A 21739-nucleotide genomic window follows, 5' to 3' on the forward strand; every position below is an offset into this window, starting at 1 on the left:
GCACATCAGTCGTCGCATGATAACAGAAACCAAACCTTTCTGTCTCCTATCTGTGTGCGTGTGTGTATATCTATAATATCGAAACCATATTAAATTGTCCTTCGTGCTTTATTTTTTTGCAATAATTTTCCCCCACATCTCTCTGTATGCTATTTTTCTCACAATTTTCATTCTGAAAAAAAAAAATGAAAAAGAATTTCAAATTAAAAAAAAATAATGAAAACTTGAAATTCCATTAAAATTCTCCATTAAAGAATTATTTAGATAATAATTTATCCCCTATGATCAATTAGATGAATTAATTAAGATGATAATATTGTCTCGAAATGGTCACTCGAAATTATTATTATATATATAATAATAATGGACGTTTGCGCGTTACGTGTGTGATTCGAGGGTGTGAATAACAATCGAAGGTCAGTTCGAAGGTTGTCAGTTTTAATCACAAAACGACAATGGTGTCAATCGTTTTCGACAATTGTAAATTAATTTTTTAATCTTGACAATAAATTTATCCGCTTTATTGGTTGACAGAAAAAAAATTCTGCAATTGTTTTGTTTATGTTTTCTCACTGATAAATAAAATAAAAAAAAAAAAAAAACGATGGGTGTTGGCCTCTTTTTAGAATTAGTGTTCTTGAAATTTTATTAGATTTTTTTTTTCGTAAGAAGAAATCGAAAGTGTTCCTTCTTTTTTTTTTGAAACCACGCAACGCAACGATTCGCGTGACCAAATAGAGTAGAATTGACACCCCCGGGACCGGATCGTGGCAGGACGCAACCACTTGTGGAAGCGAAAGGGGAAAAAAGGCGGTTTTGATAGTGTTCTTGTTCTTGGTAGTTCTCACACACTCTTTCTCTTATATTAAAACGAGGACATGTAATTGTGTTGGAAGAGGCCACCGGAATTTCGTGACTAAAACACTTCTATCTTGAATCTCATGTGAAACCCGTCTAAGGCTCCGAGACTCGGATCAATCGGTAATTAACTTACTATGTGTGTTACATTTGTGTGTTTTCATACATGTGTGTGTGTGTGTTTCTCATCATCCCTTTCAGCACTTAAGATTATAAAAATCTAAAGGGTTCTTAACGGCACAAGATGATAATAGTAAAAAATATCGATTTAAAAAAAAAAATAAGTAGAATTGTAGACTACTTTTTAATTAGTTAATTTTTCTCTTCTAATTGAATCTACGTGGTAATTTTTGCTTAATTTAAATTCCAATTAATTCAATGAAAAAGTAATGATAAAATAATTTTATTATATGAGTCAAATTAAATTAATTTTTTTTTTCTTGAAACAAAACGAAATTTCTATTTGAATCCTAAATGAAAAATGAGCTATTTTTAAAATTCGAAACTGAAAAATTGATAAATTCTATTTTCTAAAACTTTTTTTATTTAACAAACCAATAAAAACTACCGAATTTGTTATTTAACCGAATTCTTATTAAATCGAATTTATTTAGCTAAATTTGTAAATGGAAAATTTTTTTTTTATAAAAAAGAATTCAAGTTAAACATATTTTTTATTTAACGCAACTTTTATTTAGCCAAATTCTCATTAAATAGGAATTTATATTTAGCCAGATTTTTTATAGACAAAATTTAATAAAATTTCTAGTTAATCAAATTTTTATTTAAGAAATATTGATATATTTTGAAAAAAGAGAACCAAAAAAAAATTTCTATTTTTTATTTTATGTTTTTAATTATTCTAAATAATTGCTCGCATGAATTTTCAATAATTTTATTTCTTTAAATATATGAATATGAAATCTAAAATCGTCAAAAATTTTTTTAATTTAATATAAATTTTTTATCTTTATAAAAAAGAAAATTAAAAGTAAACCATAAAATAAATTATTTGTAATAATTGAAAATATACAATTTTATTTATAAATTGGATTGGAAAAATTTTATTTTCATTTTTTATTTTTTTTAGTTTTGTCTTTATAGGTCATTTCGTTACATCAAGTTTTTTTTTTGCATTGCTCATCCTACGTGCGGTTTCTATTAATAAAAATTTGTCTTTTTTTCTTCTATATACGTTCAAATAAAGTTGGATATTTGTTTCGCTTTTTTTATATATATCTATATCTGTTATTATTTTAAAAGGCGATTTATGCTTTTGTATAGCGAAAAAAAATTGCATTATTAACGAGAAATGATATTTTTCACTCTTCTCTTTTTTTTTCTTTCTCAATATATGAAAGCTGACATATAGTGAAGTGTTTTGATTGGATAGAATAGCACAAAATGCTCGTAAACGTCCTTGGTATGATTAAAGACCTCCGGGGTGTCTGAAGATAAATTGTACTCAATGTCTGGTACCCTGAATCTTTGTGTATTTTTTTCTATTTTTATATACTTGAAAAAGATTTTCCAAATCTTTATATAGATTCAATTTTAATTCAATTATTGGAAATTTATACCGTTTTTAATTTTTACACGAAAATTTTATTATTATTCATTATTATAATTATTTATTTTAGATAATTTTTTTATTATTTCTGTTATCACTGATAAAAAAAAGTTCAAATAATCGATTACTTAACTATTATCAAATAAATATTCAATTAAATAATGTGTATTTAAATGTTTAATTAATGTGGAAATAAGAAAGTTAAACTTGAATAGCTCCTTAATTTTTTTTTCTATACTAAATTCGCTTACGTTGACAAACACTAGAAAACCAAAGATAAAGTATTGAAAAGAAAAACGAGACTTTTAAAAGAAAGTTGGTTTTTAGATCTCTTCGCATTTCTTCTGAAACGTTTAAATCAAGATAAATCTATTTTTTTTTCTTGACACATCGAGAGAAGCATTATTTATGTAATTTTAAATGTGAAAATTTTTGCTGAAATAGTTGATTCTTTAAAAAGAAAAGAAAAAAAAGAGAATAAGAATTATAAATTCCCAACTTTTGAAAAGTTGATCCGAGTTGAGAATAAATCATTAAAGATTTTTCAAATTTAAAATTAAATTGCATAGGTATGCGGTTGAAATTTACTTTATTATTGTAAGAGCTTGATTGAAAAGAAAAAAATTACAACTTTTTTTATTCTCTTTATACATATTATCCGTAAGCTCTCGACTTTAAATAATTCGAAATAATGAACTACTGGTATTTTCTTTTTTCTTTCATTTATTTTCGAACGCTTGAAAAAAACCATTGTAATTTATTATTAATTTATTTTTTACGCTGTGAATCAAGGGAAAATTAAACTTATTTATTATCCTAAACATAATAATAATTATATTTATTTAAAAGTATAAATATTAATTTAGCGAAACATCTAACTTTTTGCATTTCTCTTACAACCCCTGGGGATTTTATTATACCTGTGTAAATTTTTTTTTTATTTTATTTTTCATTTGATAATTATTCATATGTTGCAAGCTCACGCGACGTTTTGTGTGTAATACACGCAAGCTAGATAACTTTTTTTTTTGTTTGTTCAATGAACTCTGAAAACTCGCTGAATGTCGTTCTCTGTTTATATAATATTTAATCTTTAGTTTGAAATTTATATATTAATTTTACATAATTTTATATTATGTGCTTTTGTTTTTTAAACTTTTTAATATCGTTCACTTTTTTTTCCAATCTTCATTCCATGAATATTTTTCATGCATGTTTTAAACTTAATTCAATCTTTTGAGAATTTTTCGTCGCTTTAATTCTTTTTCCGAGAGGTAATATTTGCGAAAATAATATTTAAGCGAATTATGTAATTTATTTCTCCCTTTGAGGAAAATATAACATTCTGTTTAATTAATATTTTTTACTTCCATTTTTTAATTTTATTTTTCATTTTCTTTTTTTTTTAAATTAATTTTTTTTTTTTTATTAATTAATTAATTTTCCATATTGTTCAATTATTCTCAGTATAATTCTTTTGTTAATGTGGAAAAGATTAAAATATGACATTTTTTTCGAATAGAAATTTATATATTGTTGATAATTTTTAATGCATATAAAAAAGAGGGACGTGTTCTCGTGCGAAGAACCTAGAAATTAATAATGAGTAAAAATACATATATATGTATATGATTCGCAATAGATAACTAAAACTGTATTCTAAAGGAATATTCTAGCAATGTATATAAAGTTCAAAGTAATTATAAAGTATGAATAAATAAATAAATAAATTCAAGTATGTAGGTGTGTTTATACGATGCTTTTATATATCCGAAGAAGGTGTTGTTTTTCACCGAGAAGGTCTGTTTAAAATGATAATGTAGTCTTATCGAGTCTCATATATGTCTTTCTACAAAGGGCAGAATATAAATTCTTCGAGGCAAAATATTTCTCAAGCTTTTCACCCCTTTTTTAAATCAAATATTCAGGATTGCTTTTTCTTCACTCGTTTCTTTTCTTTTCTCTCGGTTTTTTTTTTTAAACCTCCATTTATTTTCTGTCTACACAAAACCTTAATCGCTATTTTTCGTTTTCAAAGGAGAAATATAAATGATTATACTTATTTTATTAAATTCATTTTTTGTAGAAGAAGTTTGAAAATATAAAATTTTTTGTAAATTTGGTCACGATTTTAATTTTTAAAAAATTGGTTTTAGAGTCAATTAAGTTTTGTAGAAGAAATTTTTTTTTTTAAGTCCCTTGACTTAGAGTCGGTTTAATTACCATGTGCCTTGAATAGAAATTGAATTCGAAATTTAATCGTATTACTCTCTAATCCCCGAGTAACGCGCATTTAATGGGCTTTTAATCGAAAAATGTTTATCGAATCAGCCATGGCTATACATTGATCTCTTGTCTTTTGCTTCTTGTATTCAAGTTTGTGAGGGGACAAGGGATATAAGCGACAAGTTATTATTTTCTCAGGGGGTAAATAAAATTTAATTATTTTTATGATTAAAAAATTTTCAAGAGATAGAAAAATTGACAAGAAAATATTATTTTCTTATCGCAATTTTTATCCTACTGAAATGTATTATATATTTTTTTAATTAATTTTAAAATTAATTAAATAGATAAAAAAAATTTGTTTTCAGTTACAAATTTATTGAATAAAATATCAAATAAGGAAAATTTGCGAGAAATATTTTCTTTTGAATAGAAAGAGAAAAAAAAATTTTTTTTTTCACCTTTTATAAGAAATGTTTGATGAATAGTATATAAAATATCGCCTGTCATTATCTCATTTTTAAGGATCGTGCGCTTGCTTGCTAAAGAAATTTAATATTTCTTATATAATTTATAATCTTTATAGATATACCTCTTTTTAGACATCGAGGTATGGAAAGATTATATCTTCACCATTAACCTCTGCGCACAATGTCAAAAGGGGGCAAAAGAGTTTTTTTTTTTTTTTTTTTTTTCAACTTGCCATGAATCTCGTGATTACTCACCCTTTTCTTCTACACTACCCAACGGTCTCGATGGTAAATGTTCGCACATCTTAAAGGAACGAGTCGTTTTCAAATTTATTCATGCTATCCATGAATCATCTGAAAAAAAAATGTATACAATTGAAGCTTAAAATTTAATTTTTCTTCTTCACGAGTAAAAAATTATCATTGATAATATATTTTCCACATTAAATCTAAAAATTAAAATAATAAAATAAAAAATTTTTTAATATAAAATTTCTTTAAAATTATTTTATTTATAAATTTATGTTTTTAATTTTTAAAAAATGTTAGATTTGTGATTATAATTTAAGTAATTATTCAACCATGTTTGAGCTGCAAAATTAATCCGTTTGAGGCTAAACACTTCATATAGTCAGGACGTTTCTCCCTTCATATCAAAATTCCTGAACGCACGTACTGGAATTCTTTATAGCTCATCTGAGACAGACTTTAAGGCCACACCCAATATAGAAATCATCAATTTCGTACAAAAAAGAAAGAGCGAAATTTTCACAAAACACGACATAAAAAATGAAGATAAAATTTGGAAAATTAATTTTTAAATCATATTTTGTCAATTATAATTTCCATTTTTCTACGATAAAAATTTATTGTTAATTGTATTTAGTTTTTAGGAAATTAAATAATTATTTTAATTTTAAATTAATTGATTAAATATTATTTTTCAGAACCGTCCCCATTATATGACAACAATCACTATCACGAGGAGTGCCTAAGATGTAACAGCTGTGGCCTCAATCTTACAGGACCGAATCAAAAACGAGCACGAAGGTATAAAAATTATAATATTGCTCATAATAATTTTTAGAAACTTTATTTTATCACACAGAGAGAAAAAATTAATTTTCAAATTTTTTACTTATTTAACCAACAAAATTTTCTATTTGAAACAAAGAAATAGATTATTTATCTTTGAGATAAATAATATTTGGTTTAAAAAAAATTTATGTACATCATTTTTTATTACTTAAATTCAGTTTATTTTACAGTAAGCGATGAGTGAAACAGTAAAACCACAAGCAAATTCGGTTTAATTACATTTAAAATCATATCGAATATTAAATTTCCGTCCCTTCATCCCCTTCATTTGATAAATTTCTATCTGCCGAAAGTTGTTGCCAGAGTACATAGTGGTGTTCTGTTTCAATTAAACTTTATATTACCCAAATTATTTCATCAGTCGAAATATTCGTTAAAAAGTATTCAAGAATAAAAGTTTATATATTCCTTTTTTTCACGTGAACGAGAAACAAAAATATATATCAATTTATACAGATTAATTGAAACTCATTTGACATTTGAAATATTAATAATTAATTATTGGTATTACAAACTATTTTTTTGCTTCCATTTATTCTAAAATAAATCAGTGATAAAAAAATGTTTTTTTTTTTTTTTTCATTAATAATAATTATGAAAATATTTATTTTCTTTTATAAATTTTTCCATTTATCCCGCAGATTTTGATTTTATTTATTTAATTTCTATTTTCTTCAATATATTTATTGTTTAAATTTTTTTTCGCAGATTCAAGAATCAAATTCTTTGCGACCTGCATTTTGCGGACGTCGCGCTGATGGAGTGCTCAGACTTTATGCAACAATTGCGCAGCTTCAAGCCCCAAAGTTTAGGCTGCGCAGTTGCTAGAAGAAAATCTTCAACAACCCTCATCTTCCCTCTACCACCACAGGCTTGTTCAGGTAAATTGTTTTTTTTTTTTTTGTACTTTAAAAGCTCAAACTTCAATTTTATCTCACACATATTTTGCAAGATATAAAATGCATTAAAAAACATAAGAGTGTGAGCCACAGGTGGTTCATCCACTTCAGTTTCAAGATCCTACTATTGTCTTGTTTTTTTTTCACTCTCAAGAAAGTTCTACGACTTTGTTTGTGGTTATAAACGGCGAAAAGAAGAGAAGACAAAAATAAATCTACGTGCGAAGAAATTTACAGTGAAACAGCCACAAGCGATTCACTCTAAGTTCGAATACCAAGCCCTGTCTTTAAACAGCTTGGTGTTCTACCTTACAGTGATTCGACTGTGGTTACATCATCGTCGAGAAATAATTTCAAATTCCATTATAATGCACTAATTATTATTTATTCAGTATTAATTATTGGAAATACGTGCTTAACACGACGTTCGCGTAATTTCAAAATTTATATAATAAATCTATCGTTCTCTTTCAAGGAAAATTAATTAATTAATTATTCGTCATTTTCACATTTTTTTTTTTTTTTATTGAAAATATTAAATTTTGCAAATGGATTTATTATTATTTTTTTTAATGAATTTTTTTTTTGCCTTTTTTCTATTTTTCCGCAGATGAATTTTGTCAGGAGTTTCCTCACAATTTAATACCAACGCCGGGTTATTGGATTGAATGCTCGCGACAACAAGTCACATCGGACACAATTTGGGATGAGAGTGAAAGTGATCGCGATGCCACTGATCCTGAACAAGTTGAAGAACGTGAACAGGAACAATTTAAACAGAGACGTGATTTTTGTTTATTTGAGGAAAATGAAGTTGATACCGATGATATTCCAAGAAAGAAAACCACAATTGAAGAACAATGGGAAAAAAATCTTGGTTTTGAATTGACATCCGTTGAACAAGAAACATATGAAAGGTATTTTTATGGCTCCGAACATTGGAATTACTTTACTAATGACGAGGATCTTGGACCTGTTATCTTGAGTATTAAGCAAGAAACTATTAATGGGAGGGATCAATTTCGAATTCTTGTCAGAGCTATCAGCTATACCGTTCACGGACTTATACCAGCAAGTTGTGTTTTTGCTGATAGGTGAGAGATTACATTTTTTTTTACATCCTACCCTTAATTAGTTTTTATTTTAAAAAAACCAATTTTTCATAAGAGAAATTGGGGCAGAAAAATTCAATTACATTTATTTACAAAAATGGTAACTTTTTTTTCAAAAAATTTAAAATTATACTTTTTTAAATATAAAAAGTTTTTTTTTTCCCTATTTATATAATGTTTTATATTTTATTTTATGTTTTTAGATACAATCGAGAAGAAGTCGTTCGAAGTTTAGGAAAAGAGGTCAATATTAATCCCCCATTGACTTTGGGACAACTGCCTGATACTCCAGAAGAATTGCTAAAGCTTGACCAAGTGTTCATAAAATCTGAATTAAAAGTGGGAGTCATTTATGTTCAAGAGGGACAATACACCGAAGAAGAAATACTTGACAACAATGAGAACTCATTTTTATTTGAAGAATTTTTATACATCCTTGGCGAAAAGGTCAGACTGAAAGGATTTGATAAGTACAAAGGTGGCCTTGATACTGTTCACGATTTAACTGGCATTTTTTCCATTTACACCAATTGGAGAGGAATTGAAATAATGTTTCACGTTTCAACATTACTGCCCTATGAAAAACATGATACACAAAAGGTAAATATTTTTTTATTATTATATAATATTCATTGCTTTATAAAATTATATAAAATAATTATGTAAAGTGTATATATATTTTTTTTTATTAATAACTAAAAGTAAGAAACTGGGAAAAATATTTTTATGTTTTAATTTTGCTGGAGTGTGAAAAAAAGTTTTAAAAAACATTTTTCATTAATATAAATTTTGATTTTATTTTCTAAACATTTCTCAAGAGAAACATCGTTTGCGCATTGATAAACATTAATTTTTCACAATTTTATAGCGATTTTATGAAAAAGTTATTCTTTTCCCATATGTAAAATTCATGTGACACTTCAGGGGCTTTGCGGCACCATTAAATATTAACCGATTTCAGAATAAAAAATAGGAGTCACTTTTTCTTCAATTTAACGCACAATATTCTCACAGAATGGCGTCATATAAATTCGCTACTAAGATTTTTTTTTTTTTTTGTAGCCAGCAAAATTAAACTTTTTATTTTTCTGGAATAATATAATTTATTTAATTTAATTTTTCAACAATAAGATGAGAACATTTTTGTTAATTATCGAATCGGAAAAAAAGTTAATTAAAAACGTGGAGAAACTAGAATTTTAAAGAATTTAATTTTACAGAAATTTGAAGAATATTTTTTTTCTTTTTCTTTTCAGCTCCAAAGAAAGAGGCATATAGGTAACGATATTGTGTGCGTTGTCTTTTTGGAAGCAGACAATACCAGTTTTAGTCCAGCATGTATAAAATCACATTTTCTTCATACATTTATATTAGTTCGAGTGAGTCCGAAAATAAAAAGGAAAATTTCAAGATACGAAGTTTCCGTTGTGACGAGAGATGAAGTCGGTGCTTACAAGCCTTATCTTTGGGAACAAAGTGTTTTTGAGAAAGGTATTATAAGTTTCATTTATATTTTCATTTTTTTTTTTTTTTCATTTTTCTTTTGAAGAAAAATTTTAATTTATCTACACTCTATTTTTTATTTAAATTTATTTATTACTTTTTTAAAAAAAATTATTCAATGAATTTTAATTTTTTCTTGAAATTTTTATTTATAATTAATTTCTAAATTGCAAGGTCCAATGTTTCGAGAATGGGTCCTTACAAAAATTGTAAACGGCGAGAGAGCGAGTTATTCTGCGCCAAAATTCGCGAGAATGCAAGAGAGAACAAGAAGTCAAATGCTCGAGGATATTGTTGCCAATTTAGCGAATCATGCTGAAACGGGACAGATTCCAAAACCTTATAGGTATTTTTTTCTCTCCTGAAATAGAATAATTTACTAAATAATTTAATTTGAATTTAAAAAAAAAAAATCGAAAATTTTGTGCGAACTTTAAAAAAAATTTGTCTATTTTTCTATTAACAGACGTGGTTCCTGGAGACCGATTGGTCATATGAGACCGTCTTCGCCTTTATTGGACTCTGTTCGAGACCAATTTGAAGATTATGATCAATTAGCGAAAGATTTTACGAAAGTATTTTTGAATAGTGCAGAAAATGTCACATTAAACGCAAGTCTATTTGATGTTTCATTTTTGGTTCCTGGACATCAGAAACAAAAAGTTCGATTTATAGGTGTCCGCGCAATTTTAGGTGTCAGAAGCAGGTTAGTGGTTCTTTTTTAGATATAAATTTTTTCCTTAAAAAAAAAAAATAATAATAGAATGGATATATTTAAAATTTATTAATTTATTTTTCAAATAATATTTGCAGAGTTTTTCAAGAAATGTTATACGGAATCCAAGCTGGTTTTGGAAGTCCGCAAGTTCCTGTGGCGGAATTATTGGCGAGGCCGGCGCCAACTTTGCTCAGTCCGCAAAAGCCAAAGAGTTCAAATTTTCTTCAAGTGCCGGATATGGAAAGTCCAAGGTAAGCAAAAATTTCATTCACTTAGTTCTAAAGAAAAATAATATTTAAAAAATAAACGTTTTCTCTTTTTTTTCATTTCTTTTGTAATTAGCAGTAGTGAAGGAAAAAAAAAATTATTTTATAACTCGAGAAGTAGAACTATATTGTCAATTTGATGTCGAATGATTATTTCACTAAATAATATAAATCTCAATATTGTATTATCTTGTACTATTGTATACTTTAATGAATGTAATGTCGTTTTTTTCAAGGCACATCCGTGTTTCCAATCCTCACAGCACAGCATGAATAAATTTACTAATCAGATTCTTATTTTTTTGATAAATTTCAATTAATTTTTTTAATTTGAATTTCTCTTAAACCAATACAAATTGATATAATTTTTTTTTTTAATTTTATTTTTATTTGAAAAGCAAATTAAGAGACAACAAAAGTTTAATGTAGTAAAAAAGAAATTTTTATATGTTGTTTCTTTTTCATTTTTCTTTTATTATTATTTATTTCAAATCTGAAAATATGTTATCGTGGATTTTTGAGTATTTATTAAGTGTCAACTGTAAACTTGTCAAAACTTGTGTAGTTTTAATTGGCATGTAAACTACTTTTCTCTCTCTCTATATACATAGAGAGAGCTGTAAACTTGTTTCAAAGTCAGGCGAGTCGCTCTTTACGCTTGAAATTTAATCGATGAAATTGCTTTAAGTTTAACTAAAACTTGTTTTTAAGCTTTCATAACTATACTTAACTATATAAAATGGGACTAATTATAAAATAAGTAAATTTAAGTAAATCACAAAGTTTATTTAACTTTAATCATTTTATACTTTGTACCTGTATAAAAGATTTTAATATACTTATCGTATATATAGCATGAATTCTAAAACAAAATTTATTTCTAAATGAGGTTCTTTCACGTCAATTGATTAATTTTTAAACTCTTATTATTTTTTTAATTCAATTATATCTCGTTTTATTCCTTTATTTTTATAAAGAAATTTATCATTACAAATTTTGTTTAATTATATAAAATAATTCTTTTATTTAAAAAAAACATTTATTTATCATTATTTAAAATAATTAAATAGTTTTTTGTAACTTTTTATTTTCTCATGCATTTATTTCTAAAGGAAACTCAATTAAATAAAAACATATTTGCGGATTGAATTTCTATAATCTTTTGATGTGACAGCCTGTTTTAAATAACAGATTTAAAAGAAAAAAAAAACATTAATTAAACTTTTCTTTTCAATATTTTTTTTTTTTTGCTCAAGCACGTATTATAAACATTTGACATTTCAAAAGAAAGCTTTCACTGTTGTCTCTTCGAATAAACTTTTATATAGTACTTAATATTGGCATAATTAGAATATTATTTAAGTTATTTCCCAAATGACCCGTGAAATTTCTATTTACTGTATAATTTTCCTAAATTCCCTTGTGTAGTTCCATCAAGATCCATAAACCTTTCCTCTTTTGCAATAAAAATTCTCTGCCTCTGTCTCTCTTTCGCTCTTTCTCTCGTATTCCTCCGATTCCCAAGGTGCCGCTGTGCGGTTTCTGTGAGATACTGGTTCTGAAATGTTTAGGCCCAAAAGTGTTCCATCGTCGCCAATGGTGAAAAGGGCATTTTCACGATTAGGAACAATTACTGCCGGGTGGGGAAGAAGCATTAAAAAACATGGAAATCCATTGCAAAGTGAAGATCGTAAACGATGGGCCAGTTCACAGGATTGCAGTAGTAAGATATTTTTATAAATAAAAGGGGAAATTTTTAAAAATTTAATCAGTTTTTATCAATAATTGAAAAATAATAATATAAACATAAATAATTTAAAAAATAAGAATTTTGTTGAAAATTATTTAATTGAAAAGAGACTTTTAAATTCTAATTTCATTACAATTTCAATTAAATAATTATAAATTTATTAATTTTTTTAATACTCGATCGTGAGATTTTTTTTAAAACGTTTTTTGTGAAAAATAAATCACACTTTTAGATTTAAAAAAAAAATTACACTCAAATATAATGGAATTAGTCAAAAAGAAATTTTTTTTTTTACCTTTCAGAAGATAAAGAACTTAAGGAAAAGGAAAAGGCGGCGCAATCGTTAGCAGTTCCAAGATTGAGTGTATGCGCTGATGCTCAAAAAGTTGATCGAGCCAAATTGGCACAAACTGAAGTAATTATTTATTTATTCACAAATTATATTTTTAATTGGAATTTTTAATGTTCAAACTTAATTTAATTTCTTTCGTTACAGTTCGATATAATCGAATTTGATCCAGAGACATTTCGAATTCTTTTGGATTATCTTCACACGGGCTCTTGTCCATTGACATGTAGCAATATTCCAGGCTTAATTTGTGCCGCCGAGCATTATGATCTACCGGAACTTTTGCAAGCATGCTTTCATCATGCAAAACAATTTTTACGAATTGAAATTGTTTGCGTTATGTTGTGCGCATTGGAAAATTATTATTGGCGTTACACATCAGCCTCGGAATTGGTGAATATGATTCTTGCCTTTGTTGAAACAAGGGCATATCAACTTTTTCAAAATGAAGATTTTCTAACATTGAGCGAGTCAATGGTTCAAATGATTATGAGCCGTGGACTTGAAGTGGTGGAAATTAAAAAATTTGAGGCAATGCTCAGCTGGGCGAAGCATCGAATTGAAACTAAATCTTATAAAATTGATGCTAAAATGGAATTCGATTGTATTATGGAACGACTTAGCAGAGATTTAAAATTGGTCAGGATAACACCACAAGAACTTATTCGAGTAAGAAATTGTTTTATCATTTATAATTTTCAGTTAATTTTTTTTATCTAATTTAAAATATTTATTCGATTATTTTTAATTTTGCAGATAGTGTTGCCTTCAAAGGCAATAAAAAATGAAAGAATTTTGGAAACACTGATGTATCAGGCAAATTCAGGAATTTACAGAAACGTTGACCGATATTTGGAGGCCTATCAAAACAGGATACAAAATCAAGAAAGTTATGATTGTGGATTATGAAAATCATAAATTGCAAAAGTTAGTAGAAAAACAAAATATTTATTGTACCATGGAATCAAATACTTGGTCTACATTAATTTTGTAATTTCCACAAAATTTTATACATATTTTTCCTTCAATTAAATTATTTATAATTACATAATGTTAATACAAAACAAAAGAAATGAAATTTTCTCATTCCATTAAATTTTATATTTCATTTCTAATTAGCAAAATGAAGAATGGTGCTATATACAATTCTCTATTAAATTATAAATAATGAACTTGTATAAATTGTAGAAATTACAAAAAAAAAAAAAAATTGTTCACGAGAACCAAAAGCGCTCAAAATTTTCGTAACAAGGAAAGTGAATAACAATGGACAATGTTAGATCTACCAAAATACAAAGACATAAGAAAATTTTAAAAATCAAGAATTTTTCTTGAATATAAAGTAATAAAAATAAAATGAAGGGAAATTTTTTTTTAGAAAAAAAGGAAAAAATAACTTTTTGGTGTGTGTGAAGCTGAGCAAAGTCTGATATAAAAAAAAAATTAATAAGTGGTTGCAATAAATCACCTATAACTTAAAATGCACCACGTGCATAAATTAAAAATTGCGATATCAAAATGCAGAAAAATGCACAATTTTTTGCGTAGTTTAGATAAAAAAAAAAAAGAATTTTAAGAAAAATTATCAAAATTTTTGCCGATATGCGCATTAAAAAGAAAATCAGCGCTTTTTCACGAATAGGTAAAATCTTAATTTATAAGTACATAAAAAATATATTACGAGTTAAATGAAAAGGGAGAAAAATGAAACTTGGTCCTCCATAAAAATGTTTTTTCCATATTTAATTTTTTAATTTTATGTTTAAAAATGCATAATTTTAAAAAATGCAAATTTAAAATGAAAAATTTAACGTCACCGGATTTTAATTTTAAAAAATTGACATTTAAAATGTCAGCATTCATACAAAATTAATTTTTAAATTTTTAACAAACACAAAAAAGGCCAAAAATGACAATCTGTATGATATAAAAAGACATTATTAATTATTAATAATACAATAAAGTATTAACTAATCAATATATAAATTATAAAAAAAATATATATTGCAAACAACGTTAATAATGTACTAAAAAAAAGACATACATATTGCTATATAATTAAATAATAAATTAATAATAATGCTGTATGATGAAAGCGTTGATGTTGAATGTGAGATAATAAATATTTGGAGTCTGTTCTGTTTTTCTATTGTAGATTTTGTATCTTCAATATTCTAAGTCAGAGATTCTAAAAATATTAAAAATATATAAAAGGAAAAAAAAGGATAATAGCAAAACCCACAGTTTTTTAAAGTGCAAAGTGCTTCTCAAAAAAAAAAAAACTGGAGAATCGCGTCATTAAAAAAAAGATATTATTGGTTTTCCTCTTACGTGACAAATAAACATATCGAGTTTGTGAAAAATAAATCCCACTTTTAAATTTAAAAAAAAATTATTTTCTATTTTTAATTACTAAAAGAAAATAAATAAATTTGAGTCACGAAAGGGAAGAAACCAAATATTGCTTAGTGTTTTTTATCCATAATAAACCTTTAATGATGTTTCTGGACACAAGCAAAATATATATCTTGTTTAAAATATAGTAAAAGAACCGTAAAAAGGTCTGTAGATAGTTAAAAACAAAACAAAAACAAAAAAAACTCAAAGCGAAAAAATATTTTTGACACGATCTGTGTGTTAAACTTATTAAATATGAGAATATTATTTGGATTGTAATTTACGATTTTTAAAAACATTTTATATACTTTAATGAAATGAAATAGTCTTCTTATTTTACAACATTTTCTAGTTTTCTTTAAATTAATTTATATATACAATATTTTGAACTTCCGAAAAATATTGTCAAATTTATTTTACAATTTTTTAATTTAGAAAAAAAATTTGTAAAATAAACTTAACAATTTATTAAATATATTTTTTATTAAATTTCGATTTTATATGGTATATATATTTACGAACATTATAAATAAAAGATGAAAATAAAAATCGTCAGCTTCTTTTGTAAATATAAAATATTTTCCAAAAATGATATGTCTTCGTAACCCAAATGTGTAATTTTCGTTAATTTATTTAAAAATAATGCGAGAAATGACGTATATATATATATAAATAAATATGTAGAAATAAGTGATTATCGATTCACCTGAAGAAAAACTGGGAGATCGCCAAAAAAAAACTGTTAAGTGTCTTATTGTTCAGGCAAAAGGTTGAACAAAAGTTGATCCTTAATGAGTCACTAATTTTTCCCAATACAATAGAACAGTGTTTTTAAACAAATTTCGAATAAATTTACTTGAAATAAAAAAACTTTCTTATCAAATCAAAAGTAAGTTAAATTTTGTTTCATTAATTGAGAAAAGTAAATTTGAATATTTATTATTTTATTAACTACTTGTGATAATGCAATAATTAGTGTTTAATAATAATTAATAACAATTATAGATAATTGAATAATTTTTAAAAATTGAATGTAACTGACTTTTTTTAATTATTAATAAATCCTAATAATTTATTATTTTATTTAATTGATAATTAAAAATTTGGAGATAGGACTTTCTTTCAATTTTATTTTGAAGAAATAATTTTCTTTTGCCATTCAATTGTCATGATTTTCTAATGACGAAAAAATTTTGTAAAGCGATCAACTTAAAAGTACAGCCATTGCCGCCTACTGTTCAACCGTACATGTAACTATATATGCTAATAAGCTGACCGTAAAAAAAAGAAATATATTGAAAATGATAAATATATTAGAAATATACACACGACGACAGAGGAACGAAATAAAGTTATAATATATTTTGAACCACGTGATAATAGAGCTTGCGACGGGTGTTAAAAACTCCACGTAGTTTTACGTTTATATCATATATATAAAAAAAAAAGAAAATCATTGATCATTTTCAAATGAAAAACAAAAAAAAAATACACCAAAACTTGTTTTTATAATTAAAATATTAGGACCTTTTAAAATTGTTCTAGTCATCTTGCAGATAATAATTATATACATATACATATATTATATATTATAGCTAATTTTTTGAATATCAAATGAAAAAAAAAGAAATAAAAAATAAGAGAATATACGAATGAAAAAAAAAATATATTACATTTTCACAGTTCCTCTCGCTCATTGATTGTTAACATGTTCAATTTTTTCTTCTTGTATCAATCATCTTTCATCACTGTTATTAAAAAAAACATTGTTGTTGTTGTTTCTGCTGCTGCGACGATCATTATTAAATTGAACGAGATAAAAAAAAAAACTTGTTTGTTCCTATTGAAACTATATTGTATATGCATATATATTATAATATAAATTATGTCATCTATCGTCTACCTGTGATCAGTGTGGATAGTCATTTAGAATCATTAAATTATTAAGCTCATGAGAATTTGTTAGTAAAATTCAATCGGTAGATAGATTAAAAACCTCTGTATAATACATATATATATTAATCATTAATTTGCGACGTAAAAAATGAATATTTTACAAATTTGTTACTTTTAACACACAATTTTAAAAATCAGAAATTAATTTTTTTAGCTACGATATAAAATAGCGATTAGTAGAATTTTTTTAATTATCTTTCATATTTTGATTTTTTTTTCGAAAAAAAATCCTTTTTAATATCAAAACGAATTTAAAAAAATTAATTTCTGATAAACCGTGTGTTCTTAACTTTTATTATATAATAAAAAAAACAAAATTCTGCTGAGATTTTGGTACTCGTCTTTGTCGGATTCGCGTGGTAACGAATACAAAACAAAAAAAAAAAGGCAACATGTGGAACTATATGACAGAAATTTATTGTACATGAAGCTACTGTGATTACTGTTGAAAAATTAAATATATATATTATATATGTATATGTATGTAAAAAGAAAAGAAATATACACAGAAAATACACACACGCATATATATACATATATATAAAAAAAAAATATGCCATACTTAAGACATATTTCATTCGTTTGCAGCAGTTCGATGATTCTCTTCCTAACAGCAATGCTGATATTTTTACAGAAATCAGTCGAAAAAAAAATAATAATGTACAGAAACCAGAAAGAAAAAAAAAAGCAAAATAGAAATGGTTATACAATTAAGATTGAAATAGTTATATAGTTAATGAATTCGACAATGACTCAATAAACTGAAACTTTCTTTCAATAGATAGTTTTTTTTATTCTCATTCACTTTATCACCAAGTGGAATTTTTAATTTTAATATTTTTTTTAGTTTTTAAAAGATTTAAAAAAAATTTACACGATGTCACAAAACAAATACAAAAAAAAATTATTACAATTTTTCTAATAAAGAAATAAATTCGGTCAGTACCAATTTTTATTTTACGAGTTATTAAAAATTCTAAAAATTTTCAATTTTAATATCAAATTACAAAAACATAGAAAAAGTAATTTTTTATTTATAGAAAAAAATTGAATAGTTTATCCGTAGATGTATGAATAGACAAAAATTATAAAAACACATTTATTTACAATTCTACATGGATTTCCTGTACAAATTGACGATTCAGCATCATCATAATCATCTTACAGGTAAATGAGTTAATTTTGCTTAAAGAAAATCTAAGTCACGGTATTAAAAACATTTTGCTTCAAAAAGGACAAATTTGCAAAAGGAAAAAAAAAGAAAAAAAAAAAAAGAAAACCACAAGTCTCGAGGTTCCAAAATTTTTTTGTCCCAAAAATTCAATATTATGATTCGTATATCGTTTTGTAGTTTCGCGCGTTGATCCAGAGAGCCTTATTAAAACACAAGACTTCAGGTCGATATATTATGTACAATTTTGTACATTTGATAAACGTACATGGTCACTTCCCGGATTCCTGTAAATAATTGTTTAGGTTTTGTTAGCATCACGTTATTGTCATATTTTGTATAAAATCTTCACCATTTTGCTCTGATGCTCCAATCCTTGGGCGTCCAGTGCAAACATTTTGGGTCTATTTTAATTTGCCTCTTGTCCATCGCTATTGTGTGCTGTTCGATTGTTTCTCTGCAACGATACACAATTTCGTTTAGAAGAGTAGAAAAAAAATAAACTAAAAAAATATTCAAGAACCGATTCTTTGGGGCTAATAACATTTTTATTTTTTTAAAAAATCAATCTTTAATCTCTATAAATAATTCATAAACATAAAAAAAGAAATACATTTTTTAACCAATTTTTTTTTTCTATAGAATTTTGATTAAATATAATTTTTACTTTTTAATAGGAATTCTATTAAATAAAATTTTAAATAAAAATTCTACATTATAAAATTTGGTCTTGTGAAAAATTTTCTTCACTGAAATTCAGCTAATTCTTTGCTAATTCACGATTATTTCCCTGTTAGTAGACACCATTATTAGTGTGTTAGATTTTTTTTTCGCGTCTTTTATTTCTTTCCACGTAAATTGAGAAAAAAAAATGTAAAATCAAAATTTCGTTTAATATTCAAGTTAATTAACGCAATGTTTATATAAGTTAAACTCACAGTTTAGAAGTGGACAAAATCCCAGTTGTAAATGCTATAAAACTCAAAAATAAATAACGATATATGACGTACGAAAATTCGTGACTCTTAATTGACAATTACTTTCTTATTTTTTTTTGTCAACACTTTTAACTATGATTATTGATAAATAATTTACCCAATTTCTTTTTTTTTTTCGAGAAACAAAGTTCCAGAACGTCATGTCAGAGATTAATTAAGGAATATTAAAAAATAAAAAAAATGTTCTCTCACCTATTTAAAGTAACGATGTATTGTCCTTTGTAGTAATTAATTAAACTTAAATTCTGCAACGTTGAAATAACATCTTCCTTTTTTATTGACGTGAGCTCACTAATTTCATTAATTGTTATTTGTGGCTTTTCATTTTCAACTAATGGCTTGACAGTTAATAAAATGTCCAATATTGTATGCGCCCAATAACTTCGATATGACAATAAACCCAAATCAGAAAGTGGTTTCTCAGGTGAACCTGATTTTCCCTCGAATTTTGATAATTCATAGGAAAATTCAATAAGCAATTTTCCGTAACCTTTTCTTTGATACGGAGGCAGTGTTAAAATACAAGCAACATTATAGTCTTCAGTTGATTCTTTTTCTTTGGAAAAATAACCTACTATGTGAAATCCACGCGAATCATATTCAGTCATCACATAAAATAAAAATGGATCCGTATCATAATAAAGTGTTTTGTGATCTAAGAATAATTTTGCTAGAAGGCAGAGATTCTGAGCGTAACTTTTATTTTTTCTGCCATCAATTTCAAAAAATGATATCGAACCCTTCCTGTAAATTTCGTTGCCAGGCGGATGTCGTAGATTGCACTTCATTAAATGTCTCTCCAAACATTTTCTACTTTTTCGATATTTCAAACAAAATTCACAAATATATATACAAGGAAGATTGACCATTTCCTGTGGATATGGACTAAAGTACCATGGTCTTATTCTGTGACGTCCGAGTTCTATTAATTCTACATTTTTCATTCGTGTTACAACATCGTCATGATGATGTGCAACTAATGATCCAGTCGGTCTCGGTCCTGATTATAATAAATAAAATTAATTTTTATATATTTATTTAAATTTAGAAAATAAAAATTAAATTTAGTTTACGTACTTGCTTCACCTGGAAGAAGAGGAGGTAATGGAGCATCTTGAGAGTCTTCGTTTTCCAAAAAATTCGCTTTTCTTTTTCTACTAGCTATTTTCTTTTGTAAAGCGGCTTGAAGAACAGCCGAACCATTTACTGGTTCACTATTTATAATAATTGGACTTGGCGGTCTGCTTTGAGTTTGTTTTTTTGGCGTTGCAGCACCCGTCCCCGGAGCAGTAACATCCCGATTGGGATATTGAACTTTCCGTGTGTCTAAACAGTCTTCCGTCACCCATTCATCTAATCTTTTATTAACTGAAAAAAAGTTCATTTCAAAACAAATTTTTTCAATTATTTCAAGAAAAAAAGTTAGTAAAAAGCATTCTTAAATTCTTTTTTTTTAAAAAAAAACTCGTAATTTTAATATTTTTCTTTTACCATTTAAAAAATATAAAATTGTGAAAGAAATAACAAAAAAAGATAATAAAATTTTTAAATTCAGTACTTACAGTCTACATAATGTACATAATAACATTTAAGTCCTCTGAGATCCTTGATACTGATGATTTCCGCTTGTGCTACACAAAAATTAAAATAATTATTTTTTATTTTCTAAAAAACCACGGAAAAAATAACACTGAAATGTCAAACAATGCAACCACGTTCTAGACATAACCTCCAAACTGACACTAAATGTCATTTTGTATAATTATACAATTCTTTTCAATTTCAATAAAAAAAATTAATTATTTAAATATTAAAGCATTAAAATAACAATTAACATAATTTTAATATCAATTTTCCATAGAAATAGAAAAATAAAATCAAAAACTATGATAATATAGCTGACACTGACAATTATTTTTGCTGAACTTTCAAAATAGAGAAAAATGAAAAAAAAGTTATAATTAATTAAAATTTTTTAATTTCAATCAAGTTTTAATGTTTAAACAATAAAATACTTACGCCAATCCTCAGTACCAGGCATTTTAACCGGTAATTTACATCCTTCTATAAGTGAATTCTGAAAAGTGAGGTTAGAAAAGTATAACATTGATGTTAAGCGTCTATTATGATAGAATGTCATTATTTTCTTGTAGTTTTTTTTATTTTAAATACAACTTACTACAGAATCGCATATTGTGTCTTGTTCGTCGTGTTCCTCTATCATTTCAGTCAAAATTTTGCACAAAATTGAATTGTTTTGAAGCTTTCCTATAAGCACTTGTTACAAATACATATATACATATATATCTGATCACGCACGCGTACAATTGACGGCAAAATTCATCCAATCAACGTCTTGCAAACATAATCGCCATCTTGTTCAACTTTTTAGCGGCAA

The 21739-nt window shown here is 25.8% G+C and overlaps 2 protein-coding genes across 5 annotated transcripts in view; one reads left to right on the forward strand and one right to left on the reverse strand.

Annotated features, from left to right (window-relative positions):
- LOC127283500 (uncharacterized) overlaps positions 1-17950 on the forward strand; it is an 86185-nt gene extending 68235 nt beyond the window's left edge. For 3 of the 4 annotated variants that reach the window (XM_051308434.1, XM_051308436.1, XM_051308437.1), the window contains 12 exons: positions 6072-6174; positions 6931-7103; positions 7732-8215; positions 8437-8833; positions 9490-9724; positions 9911-10082; positions 10203-10442; positions 10550-10705; positions 12292-12443; positions 12773-12885; positions 12967-13488; positions 13576-17950. In XM_051308434.1, coding sequence (XP_051164391.1) covers positions 6072-6174; positions 6931-7103; positions 7732-8215; positions 8437-8833; positions 9490-9724; positions 9911-10082; positions 10203-10442; positions 10550-10705; positions 12292-12443; positions 12773-12885; positions 12967-13488; positions 13576-13728 — 2900 coding nt within the window. In that variant the 3' untranslated portion in view covers positions 13729-17950. The remainder of the gene's footprint in view (positions 1-6071; positions 6175-6930; positions 7104-7731; positions 8216-8436; positions 8834-9489; positions 9725-9910; positions 10083-10202; positions 10443-10549; positions 10706-12291; positions 12444-12772; positions 12886-12966; positions 13489-13575) is intronic. The other variant, XM_051308435.1, reaches the window with a different exon arrangement.
- A 307-nt stretch (positions 17951-18257) lies between these two features.
- On the reverse strand, positions 18258-21663 carry LOC127283501 (histone acetyltransferase Tip60). The gene is made up of 7 exons (XM_051308438.1): positions 21521-21663; positions 21361-21418; positions 20904-20972; positions 20419-20709; positions 19534-20341; positions 18696-18800; positions 18258-18630 (listed from the first exon to the last, which is right to left on the reverse strand). Exons 1-7 carry the CDS (start codon positions 21563-21565, stop codon positions 18579-18581), a joined length of 1428 nt encoding a protein of 475 aa, XP_051164395.1. The 5' UTR covers positions 21566-21663; the 3' UTR covers positions 18258-18578.
- Between the last annotated feature and the right edge of the window lie 76 nt (positions 21664-21739).

This window comes from Leptopilina boulardi, unplaced genomic scaffold (genome assembly GCF_019393585.1).
Source record: "Leptopilina boulardi isolate dan_hultmark-lab unplaced genomic scaffold, ZJU_Lbou_2.1 LbouV2_31, whole genome shotgun sequence".
NCBI lineage: Eukaryota > Metazoa > Arthropoda > Insecta > Hymenoptera > Figitidae > Leptopilina > Leptopilina boulardi.